This window comes from Micromys minutus (genome assembly GCF_963924665.1).
Source record: "Micromys minutus genome assembly, chromosome: 7".
NCBI classification, from domain to species: domain Eukaryota; kingdom Metazoa; phylum Chordata; class Mammalia; order Rodentia; family Muridae; genus Micromys; species Micromys minutus.
Window position 1 is genome coordinate 62,179,042 of NC_137976.1, and position 23,322 is coordinate 62,202,363.

The 23,322-nt window shown below is 37.7% G+C and overlaps 1 protein-coding gene across 3 annotated transcripts in view; it reads left to right on the top strand.

Moving 5' to 3' along the window:
* Window positions 1-23,322, top strand: part of ATP13A3 (ATPase 13A3) — a 77,029-nt gene that overhangs the window by 18,016 nt on the left and 35,691 nt on the right. For 2 of the 3 annotated variants that reach the window (XM_080919339.1, XM_080919341.1), the window contains exons 3-16: window positions 2,716-2,816; window positions 6,060-6,233; window positions 6,985-7,161; window positions 7,470-7,540; window positions 9,266-9,340; window positions 11,315-11,384; window positions 12,626-12,760; window positions 14,751-14,823; window positions 16,623-16,754; window positions 17,726-17,905; window positions 18,018-18,175; window positions 18,911-19,099; window positions 20,648-20,709; window positions 21,921-22,071. In XM_080919339.1, the coding sequence (XP_080775465.1) occupies window positions 2,766-2,816; window positions 6,060-6,233; window positions 6,985-7,161; window positions 7,470-7,540; window positions 9,266-9,340; window positions 11,315-11,384; window positions 12,626-12,760; window positions 14,751-14,823; window positions 16,623-16,754; window positions 17,726-17,905; window positions 18,018-18,175; window positions 18,911-19,099; window positions 20,648-20,709; window positions 21,921-22,071 (1,698 nt within the window). In that variant the 5' untranslated portion in view covers window positions 2,716-2,765. The remainder of the gene's footprint in view (window positions 1-2,715; window positions 2,817-6,059; window positions 6,234-6,984; window positions 7,162-7,469; window positions 7,541-9,265; window positions 9,341-11,314; window positions 11,385-12,625; window positions 12,761-14,750; window positions 14,824-16,622; window positions 16,755-17,725; window positions 17,906-18,017; window positions 18,176-18,910; window positions 19,100-20,647; window positions 20,710-21,920; window positions 22,072-23,322) is intronic. The other variant, XM_080919340.1, reaches the window with a different exon arrangement.

A 23,322-nucleotide genomic window follows, 5' to 3' on the forward strand; every position in this document is an offset into this window, starting at 1 on the left:
TTATGATATATTTAAAGTTAATGAGATAGCTTCAGACTATGGATGATTTTTTTAGATGGATAATTTTATATTTAAATTAATTTTATTATTTTGCTAACTTTGGTAAATTTTGTTAAGGTGTTACTTTTGTCTTAAAGCAATTGGCTGGTAGAGAATTAAACTGGTAGAGAGTATAATATGGTCAATGATTGTTGAGGAAAATTTAAGTATAGGTTGTCCTACCCACTAAATTACCATTTGATAACTCAAATAACTGTTCTAGATCTTGGGAATATACTTAATGTTAGAATAAAGTCAATTGGTTAAAAAAAACTTAGGGAAATATTTTTTAAATAGTAAACAGGCTCAATGAGAACATTGAATTTTAATGACAGTTTCAGCTTGTCGTACTGGTTCATTTCTATAGTCCCACAAAAGGAAGGAAAGGAGAAATAGGATGAGAAAAGGGGAGGGGAGGGAGTGAGGGGAGGGGAGAGAGGGGGATGGAAGGAGGAAGGGAAGTCCAAAACTTAGGCTGCTGCTCTGCATAGTAAGCTCCAGGCCAGCCAGGGAAGAGGGCAGAACTGATAATTTAAATGGAATTTGTCATGTAACTGCCAGGACTGCTAGGGACTAAAGTATGAGGTGATTAACCGTTCATGTGAATTTGTTTTATAAAAGTGGTAGACTGTTTGCATTTAACCCATGTTACATGTTTAGTATGGGGGCTTTGTCTTTTCAAATATATGTGATCCCTGGTTGGTTGAGCTCTCCGGAAGTCTTCTGGGGTCTGCAGATACAGCTCAGTGGGGGAACACTTAGCTATCACATACAATGCCCTAGTCAGGCTTCTCCAGCACCTCAGAAATAATGCTGACTGGTTTTGTAGAGACAATGAATGGCATGCCAGTTGTTGATGCTCTACTATTTATGACCATAAAACTCAGGATAGTGTGCTTCATTAACCCATACCTCCTGCAGTTTTGATATATAATAATTTAAATTCTGAGAGAAATAATCTTTTTATCCCTTAGTTTCATCTACTTTGAGCTAAAATGCTTTACAGTACTAAATTCACTGTAAAGCATCAAGCAGCATCCAGGAAACCAATCTCACAGCCTTTTGGGGGCTGGGGGGAGCATGTGAGGGAAGAGGAATATTCAAGTAGCTCAGACTCTTCAAACTCATTCCCCTGCCTCTACCTCCTGAATGCTGGGGTTACAGGTGTGTTCCACCAGGTCTGAATCGTAAAAGACTATTGTACCTAACAAATACATGCCAGATGTGTTACATACATAATAGTAATTCCTAGCAAAAATTTATTAGGATAGCACTTAACGAACCCTGCCTCAGGTACACTGAGCAATTCTCTGATTGTTCCTTACTCTGTTCTTTGACTCTAGACACAGGGTAAAAACTCACTGAGCTCACTAACAAGTAGCCTAAGAGATTATAACAATTTATAACAGTAGCAAAATTATTTCCCCAAATCTTAAGGGGAAAGGAAGAGATTTAAAGAAATTTATAAAATGTATGTAAAGCACAGCCTATACAGAGAGAAACTCTGGCTCGGAAAAACCAAAACCAAAGCAAACAAAAAACAACAACAAAGAAGTTAAAAGTTTGTTGTTGAGACAGTCTTACTATGTAATTCCAGTTGGCCTGGAGTTCACTATGTAAACCATGCTGGATTTGATCTTACAGATCTGCTCATATCTTCTAAGTGCTGGGCTGAGATTATAAAGTTGTGAGCCACAACACCTGGTATGTTCTAAAGGGCTTTGTTTTTGTTTTTATGATAACTTATTCTTTGATAATTTCATGCCCATGTCTAATGTATGGATTCACAAACACATCTTTCCCCCATTGTCTACTCATCTCCCACCCACAGAACACTTTCTCAGCAAGCTCTCCTGCTTTCACATTCAGTTTTTGTTTTGTTATTATCCTTTGAGTTTAGTTAGGGTTGTTCAACTGAAGAAATGGACACTCTTCCCCCAACAACCATTAACTGCCAATAAGCTCCTCAGGGATGGATGGGAGCCCCCTCTCTGTCCAGTATGAAATATTGATGGGCCATATTTGCTATGTGAATTAGTACAGCTGACATGTCATGTGTGGAGGACAGTATTTAATGATTTTGTTTTTGTTTTCCCAAGCCCCCTATATTTCATGGTGTTCTTTCAGCCTTGGAGAGGGTAAAATAGTGTTTAGGGCTGAATGCTCAACATATATTCTACCAGTTATGAATCGCTTAACTGCAGATGTTTCTCTGTCCAAGAGAACAATTTATGGTAGTTTAGACAAAACAAGAATAATAGGTTTGCTACTACAGGGTCTGAGACTTCCCCAGCCATGGGGCTTTAGTCCAGGTTTACAGGTCAAAGCATGATTTCTGTTCTGTGGAATGAATCCCAAACCCAATCAGAAAGTAGTTGGTTATGTACATAACAGTTATGACCCTATTGTACTCAAGAGGCTATTTAGCCTGACAGGTTGGTATTGTAGCACTGAGTGTCTTATCTGGGTTCGACCATTGATGGCTTTTCTCCAGTAGCAGCTTGCATAGCACCTTTTGGTAGTAGGAAAGCTATTGACAGGGGACAGTTTCTAGCTCAGTTCCTACTTGGTTTCTCAGTGTGTGGTGTCATCAGCAGTGGGGTTTTAGCATCTAGTTCTGTTAGCTGCCAAGATCTTCTTTTAAAGAAAGCCAACACTTGTTTTCTTTTTCTACAGTTCTCTTCACCTGTTGTGTGAAGCACAGCACCTTTCAAGCCACTGTAGAAATGGATAAAGAAGAAAGGAAGACTATCAACAAGGGACAAGAAGATGAAATGGTAACCAACTTTCATGATTTTCTAGGGAGTAAAAGGATACAATTAAAGGAAAACCAACATAGGCTGGAGGATATGCCATTGGTGGCCTGTTTGTCTACCTAATGTACTGAGGCTCCAGATTTGATCTCTAGTGAAACACCCACTCACAACACATAAATTGGGATCTTTGTATCCTGACTATCCTGGCTTTGTGTCCTGTGTGTGTTTTCTTTGTTTTAGAAAACAAAGTCTCAGCTGGCCCGGAACTTTAAGTAGACCAGACTTTAGTCTCAGAGCACTATTCTTCCTGCCTGGCCTGACTCTCAGCAGGGTTTCTCTGAGTGACCCTGGCTGTCCTTGACTTTTCTCTGTAGAACCGGCCTCAAATGGAGATCCTCCTTCTGCTTATCTAACACGCTGCAATTAAAGTTATGCTCCACGGTCTCCTGACATTTGGTTTTTTAAGCTATTTTGGTTATTTGAATTGAGGTTATATAACATTTATGGTAGTTGGATTTTTAAAATATTTTTTATGTGCATTAGTGTTTTGCCTGCATATATGTTTCTTTCAGGTGTCAAAAGCCCTGCAACTAGAGTTACAGACAGGTGTGAGCTGCCATGTGTGGGTGCTGGGACTGAGCCCCGCTTTCTCTGGGAGAGCAGCTCTTAACACTGAGCCATCTCTCCAGGTCTGCATAGTTTGGATTTTAATATATAGCCTTTTCAGGGTTTTTGTTTATTTGTTGTTTGTTTTGTTTTAATTGTTTAAGGTTTTCATTTTCTCTCATAGTGAGCAGTGAATGGCCAATTTATTTTGTCCATCAAAAGCATTTCTCTCCCGTGCAACATGGTTTCATCCTGCAGTGGGGGCAGGATTTTCAAATACCTGAATCCTTATCCTGAGAAGCAAGTAATTTTTTAGATAGCTGTGTGACTATGGGAGCACTAAAGTAGAACACGCACACATACTCACACTCGGTTCCAAATGATTTTTTCTCTTTCTCCTGTTACTCCTCCTCTTTTTCTTCCTCCTCCTCCTCCTTCTCCTCCTTTTGACAGTTTCATTACTTTTTAATTTTTTTCTTTTATTGAAAATAGGGTTTTTTTTGCCCATTTTATATATTTATGTTTTCTCCTCTCTGTTCCCCCCACTTCCTTCTATTTCTCCCGTTTGAATCTACCCCATTTTTGTCTCAATAGAAAACAAAAAGGCATCTAAGGGATAATAAAAAACAAAATATTATAAGATAAATTAAAAAGACAACTGAGAATAGGACAAAACAAGCAGAAGGAAAAGAGCCCACGGGAAGACGCAAGAGGTGGCCACAGACACGTGTCTGCACCTCCAAGAATCCCATAGACACACAAAACTGGAAGCCATAGTATATATTGCAAAGCCTGTGGGACAAAAGTAATAAATAAACGTTTAAGAAAGAAAACCCTAACAGGACATTATGAAGCAAGGCACCTTCAAAGTGGTTTGTTTCCCCAAGGTCTCACTTTGTTTTCCAGGCTGATCTAAATACACTCTGTTGCCCAGATTGGTCTCAGGTTTGTGACAATCCTTCTGCTTCAGCCTGAGTGCGCTGTGTTAGGAAGCACAAGCCATCATACTCAGTTCCCTTTCTTGTGTAAACTGATAGCATTTGGGGAAAGATGTGGTGTTGTATGTGGTCATTTAAAACATTAGCTAGTGCTAACGGTCGGTTGGTTGGTCTGCCTCCCCCCAGCCCCTCTCCAGGGTCTCTATGTAACTCATACTACCCTGACTTGTTATATACACCAGGTCTCCCTAGTTCTGGGAGTGCCTTCTAGGTGCCACCATACACATGTGCCATGGTGTCAGAAGACCACTTTCAGAAATTTTGTAGGTTTTTAAGAGTTATATGGGTTTTAGTGATTGAACACAGGTCAGCATGCATGACAAGCACATTTAGTCTCTGAGACATCTTGCTGACTCCCCAAGTAAAGATTTCTGTTTGTAGTTTATAAAGTTGAAAATCCAATTAAATTAAAGCAAAAGGTCAGTTTTTTTTATTAGGTGAAGTAGATGCCTTTAAAATAATCAAAGAATAAAGTTTTCTCCTTGTTACATAGTTCAGACTGGGCTCAAACTCACATTTCCTCTCCTGTCTTAGCCTCCCAAGTGGTGAGACTATAGGTAGGTATATATCACCACCATGTCAATAAGTTTTAATATATCTCAGATGTTGCCATGGTATGAATAATTTCTATTGCTTAAAATTTACACTTAAGTAGTCCTTCAACAGTTTGAAATATTTTACTTAGCAGCCTTTGTGGGTGGGAATGCAAGGATATTTAAATTAGAGTTAGAGAGTGAAGATGCATACTTTGTAGTTTTAGATGCAGGAGGTAGAGAAGCATGAGCTGGAGGCCTCACTTACCTATGTGAGAACCTGTCTCATGTAAGCACTTCTACTGTCTGAGCCATCTCAATAATCTAAGACCCTGTCTCAATCCATCCATATGTCCATCCATCCACCCACCCATCCACCCACCCACCCATCCATTCATCAATCCATCCGTCTGTCAATCAGCCCAGTCAGTGAGTCAGTGAATGCAGTGTCCCGAAACAAGACGTAAGTGAAAAACTGGTGAAATCCTGAGTTTAAATGATAGATAATACAGGAACACTTGAGTTTTTGACAGAAGCACCAGATGTTAAGGTCAGGTTAAAATGGATGGAAGGGTCTATAAAAAACACTGATACTTTTACTGTTTTCTGTAAGTGGTTACAGAATAAAAACTTTATTTTAAAAAAAATCTATCTGAAGACTTAAGATTTTAGAAATGAAATGATAAAATTACAAGGAATGGGGCTGGTGAGTTGGCTTGGTGGGTGATGAAGAGCACTGGTTGCTCTTCTGGAGGACACAGGTTTGATTTTTTTGGCACCCACATTGGGACCAATAACAATCTGTAACTCAGTTTCCAGGGAGCATCCATTGCCTCTTTTGGTCTTTAGGCATTGTACATACATGGTGTATAGACAATAGGCAAAATACCCATGCACATAAAATAAATATATATTTTTTCTTATTAATCATTAAAGAATTTATTAGACATAAATACTACATGTGACCAACAAATTTTACTATTGTACAGTGAACTTACTGAAAATAACAGATAAATTAGCAGTTGAGAAAATACAGTTTACATGCAAAGAAAGTAGTATGTAATAGAGCAAATTTTAGTTTATCTGCCTTATCTTTTGCTCATCATGTGATTGCCATTTCTGTGCAGGAGATACATGGCTATAACTTATGCCGCTGGAAGCTTGCCCTGGTTTTTGTAGGAGTGATTTGTACTGGTGGCTTTCTCCTCCTCCTCCTCTACTGGATGCCTGAGTGGCGAGTGAAAGCCACATGTGTTAGAGCTGCAGTTAAAGACTGTGAAGTGGTGCTTCTCAGGACGACTGTAAGTCCATGGGTGTATTTACTAGTAGCTAATTATCCAAAGAGTAAAATAGTGGCTTTGTGGGCTGGGGAGGGCTCAGTGGTTAAGAGCACTGACTGTTAGTTAGGTCCTGAGTTCAAATTCCAGCAACCACATGGTGGCTCACACCCATCTGTAATGGGGTCTGATGCCCTCTTCTGGTGTATCTGAAGACAGCTACAGTGTACATAATAAATAAATCTTTAAAAATATAATGGCTTTGCATAAACTGTATAGAATAAGTAACTGGGACTTTATTGCTAGGGCATGATAAAGAATGTTTAGTATTTTTAAATATGCCTTTGATATTAATAATGTTTCTGTGATTTGGCTAAAAGGAATCTTCAAGCTGATGAGGTTGTCCTTATAGCTCTTCATGATCCATGGTATTAGATATTAAGGTCCTGGCCCTTTAGAATTATAGCAATCAACATTCTTTAAACTGCTGAGCCATCTCTCCAGCCTGTGATGTTACATCTTAAACAATTTAAGAGGTTGTAATATTTAATGATCAGTATATGTGACTAAGCTAAGGAATTGTTAACTTATAGACTCTATTGATAGTTTGTATTGGTAAAGTGCGTCAAAGTTGAGAAATTTTTCATATTAAATGAGTATGAAATAGTACTATATCAGCAAGAAATAAGTAGATCTGCAAATAATAGCATTTACATAAAAATACAGGCAGTTATTAATATGAGTAATTAACTGACCTTTCTTTCTATCTTTTAAGGATGAATTTAGAGTGTGGTTTTGTGCAAAAATTCACTTTCTTCCTCTTCCTCTGGAGAATCAACCAAATTTGAATGCAAAATCTTTAGTTAATAAGGTTTCTAATGGCCACGCTGTTTGTCTGACTGAAGAAAATAGATGCGAGCTGAATAAATACTCACAGAGTCAATCACAACAGGTACTGTGATGGAATGTCAAAGCTGAGAGAAACCGTGATTTGCATACTACATTATCAAAAATATATTGGAATTTTACACTTGAAGTACTGCTTGAAGTAAAATTGCATGCTTTGTAAAATACCTGTCACTAAATAAAACTTCAGGGTTTTTGGGTTTTGTTTTCATTATTTTCTCATATATTACATTCCAACATCAGTTTCCCCTTCCTCTCTTCCCAGCCTCTCCTCCAAAAACTTTAGTTTAATAGAAAGTTTGTTTTATTTGATAGAAGATAAGCCTTTGATTTAATATTATATGTGTTCTACAGATGCGTTATTTTACCCACCATAGCATAAGATATTTCTGGAATGATGCCATTCACAATTTTGACTTCTTAAAGTAAGTATTTTTATTTTGTTTAGAATATGTTATGAATATTTTTAAATGTTTTAGTAAAAGTGGCTATATTTTAATGTTAACACAAAACAAATAGGCTTTTACTTCATTACTTTATTTACTTATTAACAACTCTAGTGTTGTTTGAAGTTTCATTAACCATTTTAAAGTAGTCTCACCTGTAACTTCTACATTGGAGAGTTTTAAATAAGATGTAAAAAAAAAAAAACTAAATTCAGCGGTGCATGCCTGTGACCCCAGCAATCAGAGGCTGAGGTGCGTGAAGAATTTAAGTATGCCTTGAAGCTTAGGTTTTCAAGTCGCTTTTTTGTTTAGTTTTACTCAGGTTTTGGTGTGCACTGGACTGAGCATCTGGGACTCACACATGTTAGAGCAGTGACTCTATCAGTGATCTCACTTCCCAACCCCTGTGCTTTTCTCTAGAGTGTCTGAATTATTTTCTCCTATGTTGATAGTCCCATCCAGTTGTACTCAAAGAATCATGTAATACGCACTTTGAAAATTTTACTATCTTGATGAGAAATGTCACTAGCAAATGTTATCCTTGGATAGGGCAAATTGGAGTAATCTTTTATTTGTTTTAATTGTGTGTGTAGAGATCAAAGTTAAACAAAAACCTACTATGGTTTAGACTTTATTTAAAAGATGTGGTCTTGTTAGTTTGCTCAGTTTGTATTCAATTTCCCATCTTAGCCTCCTGAGGATTCTGTTTTGCTTTACTATTTATTATTCACTATTTGAAACACTCATTAAATATCCTTGCTCTAGAATGCCAGAGAAGTTTGTAATTCTTAACAGTAAAAACAAGAATTAAGGACATTTAAGTTAATACCTGGAATGCATACCTAGAATATTAAAGAATGTACTGGAATTGGACAATGATTTTCTCATTTCTGGTTCTGAAGTTGATATACCATTGCTTTAGGGAAAAATTCCAGTGTCCTGCAGGCTTGTTAAACACTTCGTTGCTAGTCCCTCTTTGTACTGCATTCTGGAAAAGTCCTCAGCTCTGGAAGAGTATCCAACATACTTGTGTGGTCTCTATCAGCATTTGAAACTTTAACTTACCATAATGTCAACAAATTGTAGAACTTAGCTTTCCTATATGTAAAATGGTACATAATAAGAAGAATTAATGTGTTTAATTCTCTTTGCTTTAGATTTGTTTGGCTAGTGTCTTAAAATAGGCTTAATTATGACATTTTGGGGGGAAAGCAGATGTTAGTTGGATCCTAGTTAGAATTGTTCTAGGTCTTAGACATTTATGATCATAAATGCTGTACTTTGAAATGTAGTAGTCACAAAAGAACTTGTTTGTGCATGAAATGAATAAGTAATAAATCTTTAATTTGAAAATCTCATTAGTTATACTTTATCTTAAGTTTTGTTAGTTTGATTGTTGACTCATAAGCTTTGGAAACTGTTAAAGGATAATGCTGCTATGGATATTTATATAGATAGCATTATTTAGAGCCATGACAAGTGCAGTCCGATAATTTTAGTCATGTTTGAGATTTAAATTGCTGATTTATATTAAGAATTTGAAATTTTTAAATTCTCATGACTTCTATTTTTGGTTGTTGTTAAGAATTTCTAAGAAGTTTGTAAGGAACTTACAGTTTTAAAATCAAGCATATAGCAAAATGAGGCATTAATAAATTTGGATTTTTAAACTTTGTTTAAAGTAAAAACTTTGGATTTATTTAGGGGACTGGATGAATCTTGTGCATCAATTTATGAAAAGCATAGTGCAGGACTGACAAAGGGGATGCATGCCTACAGGTAACTTTATCCAACTGAAGTAGGTCTGTTCTTAACATTCCTAAATCCAGAAGTGCATACAGACAGTTCTCTCCCACATAAAGTAGGTACTTGAATACTACATCCTATTAGTTACGGCTTACCGATCTCTGAGCAAAACCCCTTCAGTTTAAGAACTGTTAAAAATGTTAAACCTAATATAATAATCCCTTAAGTTTTACTATTAATTCTAAGATGCAAATTTCCCCACCTTTTCCTGTCTCTGAAGTTGAGATGTGTTGTATATTGGGCAGAGTGTTCTTCTCAGTCACACATATAGTGGTGTGCGCTGCAAATTAGTAACACCTTAGATTTTTGATGTGGGAATTGTAAGCATGTGCTGTCATTTTCCACATGAAACTGAACTGGAAGCCATGCTTTTTTTCATGTGATTTTTTTTTTTTTTTTTTTAAACTCTGAAACTATGCTAGTGTCCCAGCACTCAGGAATCACAGGCAGGTTAGTCTCTGAGTTGAAGCCAGCCGGGTCTACAGCATGAGTTCCAGATCAACAAGGGTTACGCAGAGAAACCTGGTCTTGAAAAACAAACATTGCCAGAGTATTGCACATTTTAAAGATAAATGTAGGATTTTTTTTAGATTAACTCTTGTAACATCGTTTTCAATGTTCAGACAAAAAATTCAGTCTTAGCACCTTATAAAAGGTTACAATTATAATAGAATACAAAGTGTAGTATTACAAGAGGTTTTAGTGGGAGCAGAGGTGGTATAGCATTCAGGTCCTTACTTGGCCAGGCAAATACTTTACACTGACCTATGCAAACAACCCCCCCCCCCCCCCCCATTTTTAACAAGACCTCACTGTGTAGCCAAGGGTAGATGTTTTTGAACTTTTGATCTTGAATTTGCTTCCAAAATGCTGGGTTTCCAGGAAGGCACCATATCATGTTTGGTTTATGGGGTTGTTTGGACTGAAGCCAGAATGTTTTTGTGGTTGACAGCCACTTTGACAGTGGAGCAGCACTCACAGCCTCTAAGCAACTTTAAGAAAGTGTTTTCTAAAAAATGTAAAATGTGCAATATTTTGAAATGAAGTTTCTTAGTAAAATAGTAGGGGAAGATTCATCGAACATATTTTTTTTTTTTTAACAAAAGTTAGTTAAATCATTATAAAATTTCTGTTTGGGGCTGTAGAAGATGTCTTAGTTGTTAAGAGCACTGACCTGGATTTTGTTCCTTACACCCACATGGCAGCTCACAATTGCCTGTAAATCCAGTTTCAGAGGATCCAGTGCTTTCCCATGGCCTCATTGGGTATTGCATGCATGTGATGTGTACACACATTTAGGCAAAACACCCATGAACATTAAATAAGAATGAAATCTCAAAAAATTTTCCCTCTGTTCAAGAAAAGAACCTTAGTCAGTTATGATGGCTTACACTTATAGTCCCAGCACTTGGAAAGTTGAGACAGGAGGATTCCCGAAAATTTGAAAGGCAGCCTGATTGATAAATAAGTTTCAGGATAGTCTGCCTACACATAATAAACAAGTGAGCTTTTTGCTCACGTGGCTATTATTGATTAGTAAGGATACTTGTCACATGAAATGGGAGTCTAAAGAAAGCAAACTGCTAAAAAGTTTGGTTACCACTGTTGATGTCTTTGATTTAAATGCTCTAGCTGGCTATTTTATTTTAGTTATTTATTTTGGTTTTTGAGACAGGATTTCTCTGTGGTATCCCTGGCTGTCCTGGAACTTAATCTGTAGACACAGTTGGCTTCAAACTCAGATCCAGCTGCCTCTCCCTCCTGAGTGCTGAGATTAGGCGTGTGAGCCACCATGACCCAGCAGCTTTTTATTTTTAAAAGTAGACAATTTGAGTCACAGAACATGAGATTTTGAAAACACGAATCTAAGAATGATTGGCTTTAACCATATCTAACATAATTCTTTTCCTAAATTATTAATACAATTACTGCATTTTTCTATCATAGAAAGTTGCTTTACGGAGTAAATGAAATTGCAGTGAAAGTGCCTTCTGTGTTTAAGCTTCTAATTAAAGAGGTAAGACTTTACATAGAACTCAATGGTAGATCCGTCAGTTTGGAAAGAGTCATGTTTAAGAAGCTGTTCTTAGTTCTTTGCTTTTTTACCTGGAAAGTAAAAATTGAAAAAAAAAAAAATTCGTGTCCGGTAGAGAAGGTAGGAACGAGTATACATTTTTATTGTAGACTTTCCCCTTGTGGCTCACATCACCTTTACATTGCATCCTCTTAAGTGTCTGTGACTTCTTGCTCCCTTGCTCCTTTTACTTCACATGGCACAGTACTGGAAATATGATAAAACCATTGTAAAATGGTCTGAGAGGAAGCATGTTCGTTCTTGCAGTGAGGATTCATTTGTAACTGCCTAGGCTGTGTGAGTAAAAGATCAGGAATATGTACAGGAAGTTGGTGAGTAACTGCCTGGCAGAAAGACTTGCCAGTCTTTGTTCAGGTTTTGGCTATAGATAAAAAGTAGTGTTGGGTGGACACTTTACTAGAACTCATGGTTGTTTTTCACCACGCTCTTCGAGTAGCTATTTGATGCTGCCTGTAAGCAGTTTTGTGTCTGATTAAGACATTTAGAAGCCCCATAGTTTGAGAGTATCTTACTAAGCATTAGTTTCTGATTGATTTTTTTTTTTTTTTTAAAGAAAGCATTTCTACCTGCTACTTCTCATATAGATAAGATTGGAATCATTTCTTAATATTTCATTTGGGTTTGAAGTAAAATGAAAATGCTTTGAAAAGTGCAAAAGCAAAAGTCATTGGGAAGTAATTAAGAAAGATGAAAAAACCATTTCATAAACCTCATTCCCAGGGCTTTCTAGTCTTGCTTTTATTTGAAGTTCCCTTTGAGAGAGCAAAGAAGTTTGCCCATTAGTCACAAATTTGTTTTTTATTTGTATGCCAGTGAACTTTTGAAATATAGGTGAAGTTTTCTTTTGTGTTCTTTGCTTTAAAGTTTGTTTTAAAAGTTTTGTTTTAGCCCAGAGCATAGAATTTGTTACAAGTAGATCTACTTTAAAAAAGTGTAATGCAGGATACCTAAATTCATACAGGTTGGCTTTTTCTAGTTGAACCTGTTTTGGGGTTTGATATGACTCTAATGTAAATAAGTTCCAGTGTTCACTGGGAATCGAGAGTACAGGGTGCATCCTTTAAGAACCTGGTTGTTGACTTCTCCAGTATGTGGTGGGGAATCCATATGTTTACACATCCTCCTCCATTGTTGATGGAGCTTTCTCTTTCTGTTCTTATTAGGTTCTCAACCCATTTTACATTTTCCAACTGTTCAGTGTTATCCTGTGGAGCATTGATGAATACTACTACTATGCTCTAGCCATTGTGATTATGTCTGTAGTATCCATTATAAGTTCACTGTATTCCATTAGAAAGGTAAGTCAGACCTTATTCACATTTAATAACCTGCAAGGATTATGAATGTGTTCACATGTAGAATGAACAGTACTTGGTATTAAGTACACATATATATTTGCCTGAGTACACATGCACACTTCCTTCCTTTTGTTTATTTGTTGAGACAAGGTGGCTGAGGGTGGCCTTTAACTAATCCTCCTGGTTTCTGCTTGACCTTTTTGACTTTTTTTAAAAATATGTACTAGTGTTTTGCCTGTATTTATGACAGTGTACCACAGGTGTGCCTGGAAGGCTAGGCAGTGCTTGTAACCCCAGAGTTACATCTTTAGCCTTGTTTTTTGTTTGTTTGTTTTGTCTTGTCTTGTTTTGTTTTTTGAGGCAATCAAATGTCTTTTTATGGTACTGGAGTTTGAACCTTACATATGCTCACTAAGCTGCATTTTGAGACAGATGTTTCTGGAGCTAAATTACCACATGACTTTTCAGAAACTGTAGGCATCTGTATTTGCCTATAAAGATTGTAGTGCTGAAAGGATGGTTCCACTGTTCTCAAGGCTGCCTCATTTAAAGTGCTTTTTTGTTTTGACCCTCCATTTTGGGAATGTGCATGGATGTGTTCACATGTGCCCAAAGGCCCCAGTTTGATACTGAGTTTTTCTTGGATTGTTCTCTACCTTATTCATTGCAGTTGGGTCTCAGTTGATTTCAGTGCTCATGCACTGGACTGGATTCAGTTAACCAGCTTGTGCTAGGAATCTCACTTTTGCCTCTTGAGTATAAGAATTACAGGCAGGCTGTTTGGTGTTCACATAAGTGATCAGATCTGAACTTGAGTGGTATCTTAGTTAGGGTTTCTATTACTGTGAAGAGAAACCATGATCACAGCAACTCTTACAAAGGAAAAGGTTTAATTAGGGCACGCTTACAATTCAAAAGTTTAGTCCATTGTCACGGCTAGAAGCTTAGTGGCATGCAGGCAGACATGGTGCTAGAGGGGTAGCTGAGAGTTCTACAGCTGGATCAGCAGGCAGCAGAAGGAGAGTCACTGGGCCTGGCTTGAAAGTCTGAAAACTTTAAAACACACCCCCAGTGACACACTTCCTCCAAGGCTACACCTCTTAATAGTGTCACTCCTTATTAGCCTATGGGGCCATTTTCATTCAAACCACAAGTAGTGTCTCAACCACTGAGTTATCTCTGTATCCTGTGACTTTTCACCTTTTATATAGGCAGAACAATAAACAATGATCAAAGTTATTAAGTTTTTTTTTTTTTAATTATTACTTTGAGGAATGGGTTTGTATTTATTTGTGGGCCTGTGTGCTGGAGACCTCACATAGAGATCTCTGGTCTAGCTAGGTACTTGGGTTCAGGCAAAGTGGAGAGAGCTCCAGCAGGGAGGGGGAACCGCCCCCACTGCTGGTGTTACCACTGCCACAAGATTGGGGCACAAGATTTGGGGCCGGGCAAGAGCCAGTGGGAGACTCCAAGAGTGGGAGTAGAGGGGTGCGGGGGAGTTTCTGGCAGCAATGATTTTGGGAGAGCAGGTCTCTAACCAAACAGTGGTGTTACAGCTCTTATGACAGAAGCTCTCAGACAATGGAGTAATTCCTGCACACCTTTAATATTTCTGGACAGGCTTCTTATATACAATTTTGGGATGGGTCAGGGTCTGGCAACAGGTACTTCCTAAGCTTAGCCTCAGAGCTTGGGAGTACCTCATCTGCATATTTGTGTGTGGTCCTGCTTCTGTCTTGAGCCTTCAAGAGTGTGGTTGCCTCTTTGCCTGGAGGAGGGACTTGGGGCTTGACCAACTCAACTCAAACCTCTCTACAGGGGCCTGTGGGGGGGCTGTAGGAACATAAGGGGGGCCTGATATCCTAGGAGACTAGGAAGCTGCCTGCTGTCCCTTAGGATCCACGGGGCTTCAATTTATCATGACTAGGAATCAGGGTACCCTTCACAGCCCCACAGCCCCACATTTATTTTTATTTCTTTTTTCTTTCAGCAATATGTTATGTTACATGACATGGTGGCAACTCACAGTACTGTGAGAGTTTCAGTTTGTAGAGTAAATGAAGGTAAGTACTTGAGATGAGGGCTAGAGATTTAAATGGACACAAAACATCCAATTAAATGCTCACGTGTAAAGTAAGATCATGTGTGCATATGTATCTTACTTTTTAAAAAAGATGTATTTATTTATTATATATATTAAGTACACTGTAGCTGTCTTCAGACACACCAGAAGAGGCCATCATATCTCATTACAGATGGTTATGAGCCACCATGTGGTTGCTGGGAATTGAACTCACGATCTCTGGAAGTGCAGTCAGTGCTCTTAACCTCTGAGCCATCCCTCCAGCCCCTGTATCTTACTTTTTAAAACTGCATTTGTTTATTTCATTGTATTTCATGCTTAAGGTGTATATATGGAGATCATGGGAATCACTTATCTTTCTACCACATGGGCGCTGGTTTATCAGGGAGTAAAAAACTAAAGGCATGACCCGGATGAAGAGTAGGATTGTAGAGCCAGCAAAGTGTGGAAGTGAAAAAAAAAAAAAGAGGAGTCTCAAGAGATTGGTGCAGCTGGATAGATGGATGTTGGTGTTGTTTACATGGGGCATAGTAAAAGGGAACATTGTAGGAATGAGAATGCTTGGAGCATAAACTGAGATGATGATGTAAAGGACAGACAGTACAGTAGCATGCTCTCAGGAGGATGCTTCATTTTTCCAGGATCCACAAATCAGTCTTCATTTTCATTTATTCTCACCATTCTCCCCTATCCCTGATTGCCTTCTTCCTGCCTTCCTGGAGTAGATTGCTAAATTCACTAAGTAAAATTAGCTTCCCAAGTAGCTGGGATTCTACATATGAACCATGCCCTCAGGCTCCATTTTGTTGACTGTATCCAAGTGATTATAATGTTTCTTCTCTCATTAAAATCTCCCATACTTGCTGCCATCTTATTTTGGTAGGATTATTTACTTGTTTTGTTTGTTTCTGTATTCTAGAAGCACAGGCTGGCCTAGATCTTGTTGTATAGCTAAGGATGACCTTGAACCTCTTATCCTGTTGTGTAAACTCTGGTATTACTGGAGCCCAATAGTTTCTGGTATTGTTTTCAGGCAAGAGACACCTACACCCACAGAGACTTGAGAAGGGTCTTACCAGGCTGGCCTCAAATTTATGATTTTGCTTTTTAGCCTACCAAATGCTGGGATTTCTAAACCTGTTTTAAAATTTCATAAAGACAATTAAGTAATATTATATATATAATAAATTTAGCTTGCTGTCTTTTAATTTCGAAGACTTAAGATGTACTGAGAAGGGATGAGAGAAATAATTGCAGTAAGGAAAGAATCCTTTTGGAAAGAAAATGGTGAATTTTATGTCTTGAGTTTTGGTGCAATTGGAGAAATCATTTTGCTTGTTCATCAGAATTTTCTGTGTGGACTCACACTTGTATGTTAAGGTGTCAAGATTGATTGACAGGAGTATGGGCTTGTGATGGGGACTATCACCTGTGCTTGCTCAGCATACTGTCAAGAGACAAGCTGTGGAGGCCAGAGGAGGGTGTCCAATCCCTTGGAACCGGAGTTACAGATAATTGGGTTACTTCCATGTGGGTGTTGGATATTAAATCCAGGTCTTCTGGAAAAATAGCCAGTTAACTGCTGAGCCATCTCTTTAGCTTTGATGCTTTGTTAATGTATGGTCCTATTTGTTGAGACACTCCATGAGATGCAATATGGTATTAACCCTATTGTGGCGGTATCTTACTGAGAGCAAGAGGCATTTGGGTGGTCATTTGTTTATTTGCTGTGCTTTTATTACAAATTAAAGACAATTTCTAACTTTTCTTCAAATTCAGAAATAGAAGAGATCTTTTCTACAGACCTTGTGCCGGGAGATGTCATGATCATTCCATTAAATGGGACAGTCATGCCTTGTGATGCAGTACTTATTAATGGTACTTGCATTGTAAATGAAAGCATGTTAACAGGTAAATGGAATCAGCAATACCATGCACATTGTTTATAAAGGTATTAAAATTAAGTAGTTTAAACTTATTTGAAATCACAATCATTTACTCATAAACGTGATGGGTAGTGATTTTGGTATATGTGAGTAGAACTACAATCTATACTGAAAAATATAATCCTAAATCACTTCTGATACTGACCATATTTCTAGACCTGCTTCTTGTCACTCCTTGGGCATGGGGAAATGGTTTATAGTAAAAGAAGGAAAGAAGGCTTTTGTCTACAGAGATTATAATGTATTTGCTTTTGTGTAAAATATGTGAAAAATGGGAATAAACCAAGATTTTAAATATTCTTTTAATTGAGATAGACTTTAAGCTAACTCACTCAGCTGGAAATCCACAATCTAGAAGTGGATCTTTCTGACTTTTAAATTGTAAACTCTTTTTTCATTATGATAATCAGACTAGAAATTATTTTCTGCATGGCATTTTGAGGTTTAAAGCACATAATGTCACACATGTCTTTTTTATACTCTTTGAAGAAGTGTGAATGCTATAGAGAACTAACCTTGTACTCAATTCTTTGTTACCCACATTTTCTGTTTCTGTGGTATGTGTCCATATTGTGTCTTTCTGTCTAGTGGGTTAAAGATATCACAATATCACCATATACTGAAAGTAACAGGACTTTAAGTTCTGTTCTTAAGGATGTATTCTTTAGTCTTTGGAACTGTTTGAGGGTCAATAAAGAATTTTCATATAATGGCAGGTATTTCTAAGTTGTGAATCACTCTCTGGGATTAATGTGGGAAGCAGCTTTATTTCTCAGTGAGCCAATTGATGGGCAAAAAGATGGTTTATTCACTATGTTATCCATATGTAGAACAGTTATGATGTACAATAGTGTTAATAATTAAACTTCACTTTTTTTCAGTATGTATTTGACATTAACTTTTAAGATAATCTTTAATTTTGATTTTTCATTATAGGCGAAAGTGTTCCAGTGACAAAGACTAATTTGCCAAATCCTTCAGTGGATGTGAAAGGAATGGGGGAGGAGCCATACAGTCCAGAGACACATAAGCGACACACTTTGTTTTGTGGGACGACTGTTATTCAGACCCGTTTCTACACTGGAGAACTTGTGAAAGCCATAGTAGTTAGAACAGGTAGATAAAGTCTTTTTCGAATTTGAAACCTACTGGATGTTGATAAAGACATTCTGGTTGATGGGGTAAATTCTTATAAAAAGATAAATAATTTTCTTTAATTTTTTGAAAGGATTTAGTACTTCCAAAGGACAGCTTGTGCGTTCTATACTGTATCCCAAGCCAACTGATTTTAAGCTCTATAGAGATGCCTACTTGTTTCTGCTGTGTCTTGTGGTAGTGGCCGGAATTGGGTTTATCTACACAATCATCAATAGTATCCTAAATGAGGTACGTTACTTTTGATAGGTTTGGTCCTTAATTATTTGTCATGTGGTTGAAGTTAATATTATATTAATTCTGAAGAAAACCATGACACTATTATTTCTATTAGAAAGCAAAATATATTGGGTGACTTAGGCAGGAAAATTGGAAGTTCTGGGCCAGCCTGGGCATATAATTTTTCAGAATGTCTGCTGCTTTCCTTGATGTGATATGAACCATATACCAAAAGCCTCTTTATTTGTGGGATAAAGTAAAATAATATATACAGTAATAACTATTTATTTAGCTATGTTGTCCTGTTCCTAATTCTGCCTCTGGGGTGCTGGAATTACTAAAATTCCTTTTTAAACACTTAACAGACAGGTCATATGAAGAACGCAGGGTGTTAAAATGAGACAAGTACTTTAGCTCATAACTCTAATGTCTTAGTTCATTGGATAGCTCATTTAAACATTTTATTAAGAATTCTCACTCCCCTCCTATACTGGGGTTTGAACCTAGGGTTCTCAAACATTCTATGCAAGCATTTATATGTCTTTTATATAATCTTGTAATGAAAAAAAGCTATGTCAATAACAGGTGAATGTATATGCTTATATAAAAAGTTTATCTTTTTGGATATTATCTGCATTTACATTTCAGATGTTATACCTTTTCCCCAACCCCCAAAAGTTAATTTATAAAATGAAATTAGCAAATTGAATATTGTGAGTTTGATGTTTATTTTTATGTTGATTGTAGAAAGAAGTTCAGGAAATAATTATTAAGTCTCTTGATATCATTACAATTACTGTGCCACCTGCTCTTCCTGCTGCAATGACTGCTGGGATTGTGTATGCTCAGAGAAGACTGAAAAAAGTTGGGATTTTCTGTATTAGTCCCCAGAGGATTAACATCTGTGGACAGCTGAATCTTGTGTGTTTTGACAAGGTTGGTTTACTTCATAACTGTTACAGCAGACTTTTAAATACTTATGATCGTGCTTTATAAATTAATTTGCCCTTATTTTTTTTAAATAATTCTGTAGTTATCCTATTTCTCACCTAGTTACATAGTCAGATTTTGAAATATTTTTTTCTTTTCCTCTCCTCCTTCTCCCACTTGAAACAGGTTTTCACTATATAGCGCTGGCTGGCTCAGAATTCATTGATAGATTGGGCTGGCCTCCCACTGACAGAAATCTGCCTGCCTTTGCTCTCCAGAGTGTTGGGATTAAAGGCACATTATACCACCATGCTGGGCTCTCTTCTTAGCTTTTATTTACTTATTTTTTAAACTGTTGAGTGTTTTGCATACATATTTGTCTATACAACATGTGTGTACAGTTCCCATAGGCTAGAAGAGGGTGTCAGATCCTTGGAACTAGAGTTACAGAGGATTGTGAGCCACCATATCGGTGCTGGGGATTGAACCCAGGCCTTATTGAAGAAGTCTTTTGTTTTTACCCATCTCTCCAGCTTTCCTCCCCAACCTTTTCTTGGTAACCAATCACTTGAGTGTTGCTTACTTGTCCAGATCTGCAAATTAGTGTTTGTATTCAGTGTTAGTGTTTTAATAGCAAGTCAGGAAAGTGTATGGTTGTAGTTTTAGCATCTGGGAAAGTGAGACAGAATGATAACTTCAGCTTGCAAGTTCTAGGCCCTCTGGGAAATATGGACTCTACCTCAAAGGGAAAAAAAATTTGTCTGTTAACAATAAAATTTAAGATACATGGATACTAGAGAGACAACTCATTGACTGTTCTTGCAGAGGAGCTGAGTTTGATTCACATCACCACCTATATAGTGCCTCAAAACCTTCTATGACTACAGTTCCAAGGGATCTTATGGTCTCCACAGGCACCAGGCATCATGCACAGGATGAACACACACACACACACACACACACACATATATGGTCAAAACACTCATACACATACAAATAAAGTTTTAAATTTTTCTAATGAATTAAAGATAGTAGTAATAACTAAAAATTATATGGTCTTTGGTGTTTTCAGGAAATTCTGATTTAATAGAAAAGGCATGGCTATGTACTGTTTTTTTTTTATTCATAAGTATATATATATTTAATGTTACGTGATTTTCTTTCTCTTTCTTTTCTTTTTTTTTTTTAAATTGAATCCTCACAGTTTGTTGAAGAAATTGTCAATTTTTAAACTTGGGTTTGGGTTTGACTAGTATCTCTCTGTTCTGCCATTATTCTTCCCACCAGTATATAGAGACTCCCTGTTGGTTGGTAGGTAGATTGACTGGTGCATTTTGTGTCTGCTCATGAGTATAGTGGATATAGGTAGGTGCCGGCCTGTACTTGAAGGAGTCCTAGTGCAAGTACTGTTGTCTGACACACACTTTCCCACTATAGTCGTGTCCTGGGGTCATTCTCCACCAGTGTCTGTATAGTTATTGCGGATTTAGGTCTTGGCATTTTATTTTTATGAGGTTTTTTTCCTTACTTTGTACATGTGTACTTTTTTTTTAGACTGGAACTCTTACTGAAGATGGTTTAGATCTGTGGGGAATTCAGCGAGTGGAAAATACTCGGTAAATATCAGCTAAATTTTATAGATCATTAATCATTTCTAACATTTAGCATATTCAACATTTAAACATAATTGACAACTATATGCCTACCATTAAGAGTAAGCAACTGATATTTTATATATATATATTTCAGATGTCTATTTAAAAAATTATGGGGCAGGTGTGTGTGTGTGTGGAGGGGGTGTTTGTGTGTGAATGCGCACATATGTGGGCATGGACACTTTTAGTCAGCACAGCTTATAGAAGTGGGTTTTCCTCACCAGCATGTGGAGCTTGAACTCAAGCTCAGGTTGTCAGACATGATGGTGTCTTTATCTGCAAAGCCTTTTCAACATTGATTTTTGTTTGCTTACCCTAAAGCACTGGTAGTTTCCATGTTACCAAATAAGCTTTACTAATGTTTTATACTTTGGGAATTTTGGATTATGCAGTAGCATATATTCAGATCCAGAATTCATTTTGTCCAACACAGTAATTCAGGGTATTTTACATAGAAAACTCAGTGTCTTGTATTTCTGCCCTTGCTCTGTTAACTTTGATGGGTGGTGTGTAACTTACAGAAAACGACTTGACTACTGTCCTTCAGTTGCCTGATCTAGAGCGGGGATAAAAACCATCCTGGGCTGGAGATGTGGCTCAGAGTTAGATCAGCTGTGCATCTGTGCATTGTGCATATGTGAGTGACTTGAGTAGTCAGACTATGGTAAACAAACTAAAGCAAATGAGATGAGTTTTTAACTATTGTACTACACAGCTAGCTGCGTGGATTATTTTTACTCAGTTGTTTAGTGGCAGGGATATGTGTTCATGGTTCTGCTGAGGATCAGATTTAGGCATTGGGCTGGTAACTAGCTAAGTTCTTTTACTGAGACAGCGGTCTCTTAGAGCTTGCTCTTGTTTGACTTCACTGCAGACTGGACGGACTGAACTCCTGATCTTTTTGCCTCCACCTCTTCTAACCCTGTAACACTGTATCTAGCTTACAGTATTTATTTACAGGTAGGGTTTTGTGTATATTACTGTAATTTTTAGTCTGACTTTGAACTCCAGGTTCTCATGTCTCTAGGTCTTAAGTGCTGGGAATGCAAATAGTCACCACCAGACCTAGCTGAACTATTTGTTTATCTTAAATTCCAAACCTAAAGAGTGTTAGAATGTTGGCTTGAATATAGAGATTGGTGATTCTAATTCAGTGTGTATTTTCTGTTTAGATTCCTTTTACCAGAAGACACCATTTGCAGCGAGATGTTGGTAAAATCTCAGTTTGTTGCTTGTATGGCTACTTGTCATTCACTGACAAAAATTGAAGGAGTGATTTCTGGTGATCCACTTGATTTGAAAATGTTTGAAGCCATTGGATGGGTAAGTTTGAACTTCTGAAATCTTTTTTTTTTTTTTTTTTTTTTAATGTGTGTTGGTTTGCCTTCCTGTCCTTTGGAAGAGCATCTCTGCTGAGCCATCTCTTCGTCATGGTCAACTTTTGTGCTTTTTATTTTTGACACAAGGTTTGTGTAGCCTAGGCCTGTAGTAAACACAGCTATATATATAGTCAAGCTATCCTGCCTTTACCTCTTGAGTACTTGAATGAGCCCTTACATTTTGGTTTTTGTGGTACTAGGCTGTATCTTCACCAGTGGCTTTTTCCCAAGACTCTAGCTAGCTCTGTCACAGAGCCCATGCCTCAGCTTCTCTCCCTAACACCATTCATGCCTTCAAAACAAGTACTCTTAAATGATTCAACCACATTACTAGTTTTGGGTGTCAGCACAAGGTGACACCCGTGGCTACCCTGAACTCTGTGCTGAGCAGACAAATAATCCTATCAGATTTCAGGTCAGTGATTCTGATCTTGAGACAAGACTTATCTGTATGCCTAGCTGTCCTGGAACCTCTTTTTTTTTTTTTTAGTACAGAATAGAGTTTATTCAGGTCATGGGAGAGTTAAGAGGGTGGTAGAGGCAGAGAGAGAGAGGGAAGTAGAGAAGTAGAGGCCAGCCATGAGCACGTGGAGAGAGGGGGGGAAGGGAAGGGGAATAGGAGGGGTAGGACTGGGAGGGCAAGAGAGCCAGGAGGCAAGAGAGGCCAAGAGCGGAACCTCTTCTTTAGACCATGCTGTCCTCAAACTCACAGAGATCCTCCTGCTTCTGTCTCCCTAGTGTTGGGATTAAAGGCATGTTCCACCACTGTCAGCCAGCTGGAGTTTGTTTTTAAATTCCTGCTAATTTCTTAGCCCTAGCCAACCATTATCAGTTGTCCTGGCAAAGGTTTTGCTTTAGTGGTTCTGGTCTTTTGTTAATTACAGCTAATTCTTCAGCACCAGCTGACCAGAACCACAGATTCTTAATTCAAACCTACTTAATAAGTGGTTGCTTCCCTCTGAATGTTTATGAGTCAGGCCTCCATGGTCCACACTGGTCTCAGCAATATCTTCTAAGTTTCTACAGAACAGCTCACTGAGCTCTGAGCACTCGGTGCCTTTTCTATCTCAAAGTTCCAAAGTTCTTCCACAACCTTCTCCAAAACATGGTCAGGTCTGCCACAGCAAATACCCCACAACCTGGTATTTCTGTTTTTGTTAGGGTTTCTTTGGCTGTGGTAAAACATCATGACCAA